General features: G+C 56.6%; 1 protein-coding gene across 1 annotated transcript; it reads right to left on the bottom strand.

Annotated features, from left to right (window-relative positions):
* Positions 1-266: 266 nt before the first annotated feature.
* On the bottom strand, positions 267-1,520 carry DQ04_13311000 (hypothetical protein; the record flags this gene model as incomplete). Its single annotated transcript, XM_009316925.1, has 1 exon — positions 267-1,520. One exon carries the CDS (start codon positions 1,518-1,520, stop codon positions 267-269), a length of 1,254 nt encoding a protein of 417 aa, XP_009315200.1.
* Positions 1,521-1,589: the final 69 nt, after the last annotated feature.

Genomic DNA, 1,589 nt, shown 5'->3' with positions numbered 1-1,589 from the left:
GTGACATCAGTTAGAGGGCAGGCCGCACACAATGCCCAGCAGCAAACAAAGCCCCAACACACCCAGAGAAGAAACAAGCAGACGCCTCCCGGACAACACACACACAGCACAAGTGAGTGCAGTCGCGGGTGAATTAAACAGCGCCCAGCCCACAACGGGGCAGCAATGAAATGGAATAAAAAACATTAATATGTACTCAGCCTCCAGGGCCGCACGCAATTAAAAGGATACTACCGCCCGATGCACACACCCACACACACAGCTCATCAGCACACAGCCACAAGGGTCATCGCTCCCACAGCCAGCAGCAGCGGTGTACACATCCGTGCATAAGTGCTGCCGTCCGTCTTGCCAGCCGCAGTCGCCAGAGGAGTAGTCACATCAGTTGTTGTTGTTGTTGTTGGGGGAACTGTGGACGTGACGGGATCGGCAGCGGCAGTGTTTGTGGGCTCCGCCACATGCACAACATCCTTAGATGAGGGAGGAAGGTCATCACTGCTCGTTGATTCCGCTGCTGAGGGAGGAAGGGCATCACTGCTCGTTGATTCCACTGCCGTCTCTCTCGCACCAATAGATTCTGGCTGCACAACGCTTTCGTCCTCTTGAATGGCACTATCCTCAGTAGTTGGCTTCTCTTCTGTTTTCCGGCTTAGCGAGTCCTCAGCCGCCTTCGCCGCAGCTGCGGCATTCTCCGCGGCTCTTTTAATTTTGTCCCGTACCGCCGCGACGCTGCTCTCTGCCACCTTCATCTTCTCCACTGCCGCCATCAGTTTCGTCTCGGCAGTCGTGATCTTGGTTGTAGCGGAGTCATCCGAATCCTTATCTTCTGCCGCAAACAAAACCAAGACATGGGCATCTCGGGCACTCTCAGCCGCCTCCTTGGCGGGTTCGACGGCGCTGTTTGCGGTGCCCATTATGCTCTTAGCGCTCTCCGCTGCTTCGGCAAACAATTTCTCTGCAGTATCAGCCTTTGCAGCAGCATCCCCAAATCCCACTCCTGCAGCCCTCGCACTCTTCGCCGCCTCCTTCGACTTCTCCGCTGCTGCAGTGGCAGCCAAGGCGGCGTCATTGGCGCTGCTGACTTTTTTGGTCTTATTCGCCAACAGCGCAAGTTGCCACTTCGCTCGAAACGAAGCAGATAGTAAAGCTTTTATTTTCTCAGCCTCAGGCATCCCAGTAGTCGGCATTTGAGTTAGTTTCCCTGTCGCTTTTGCCGCCTTCACCGCTTCTTGTTCAGCCGTTTTATCGACCGCACTGGCGGCTTTAGTTGCAGTCCCCATTGCCTTCACCACCTCCTTCATCTGTGCATTAAGTGCGCTCGCCGCCGCTGTGGCCTTTTTCGCCTCCGCTACAGCGTCCTTCGCAGCCTCCAGAGCAAGAGTTCCGGAGCCCTTCACTTGCCCCTCATTACCTTGCGGAAGTGGAGCTTCTGCACCGCCATTACCATCAGCAGCAGCCGCGCACAGAGAGGTGCAGAAGCACAGCGCGAGGGCCAGCACGCACAGCACGTGGCGCAGCATCAGCGTCAATGTAGCCTGGGACCACCTGTGTCTGCGGGGGAGAGGAGGAGCACAGCAGGTGGCACACAC

The sequence above is a fragment of the Trypanosoma grayi genome (assembly GCF_000691245.1).
Source record: "Trypanosoma grayi strain ANR4 Tgr_1331_V1, whole genome shotgun sequence".
NCBI lineage: Eukaryota > Euglenozoa > Kinetoplastea > Trypanosomatida > Trypanosomatidae > Trypanosoma > Trypanosoma grayi.
The sequence above is the reverse complement of the archived record's forward strand: the minus strand, read 5'-3'. Positions and strand labels throughout refer to the sequence as shown.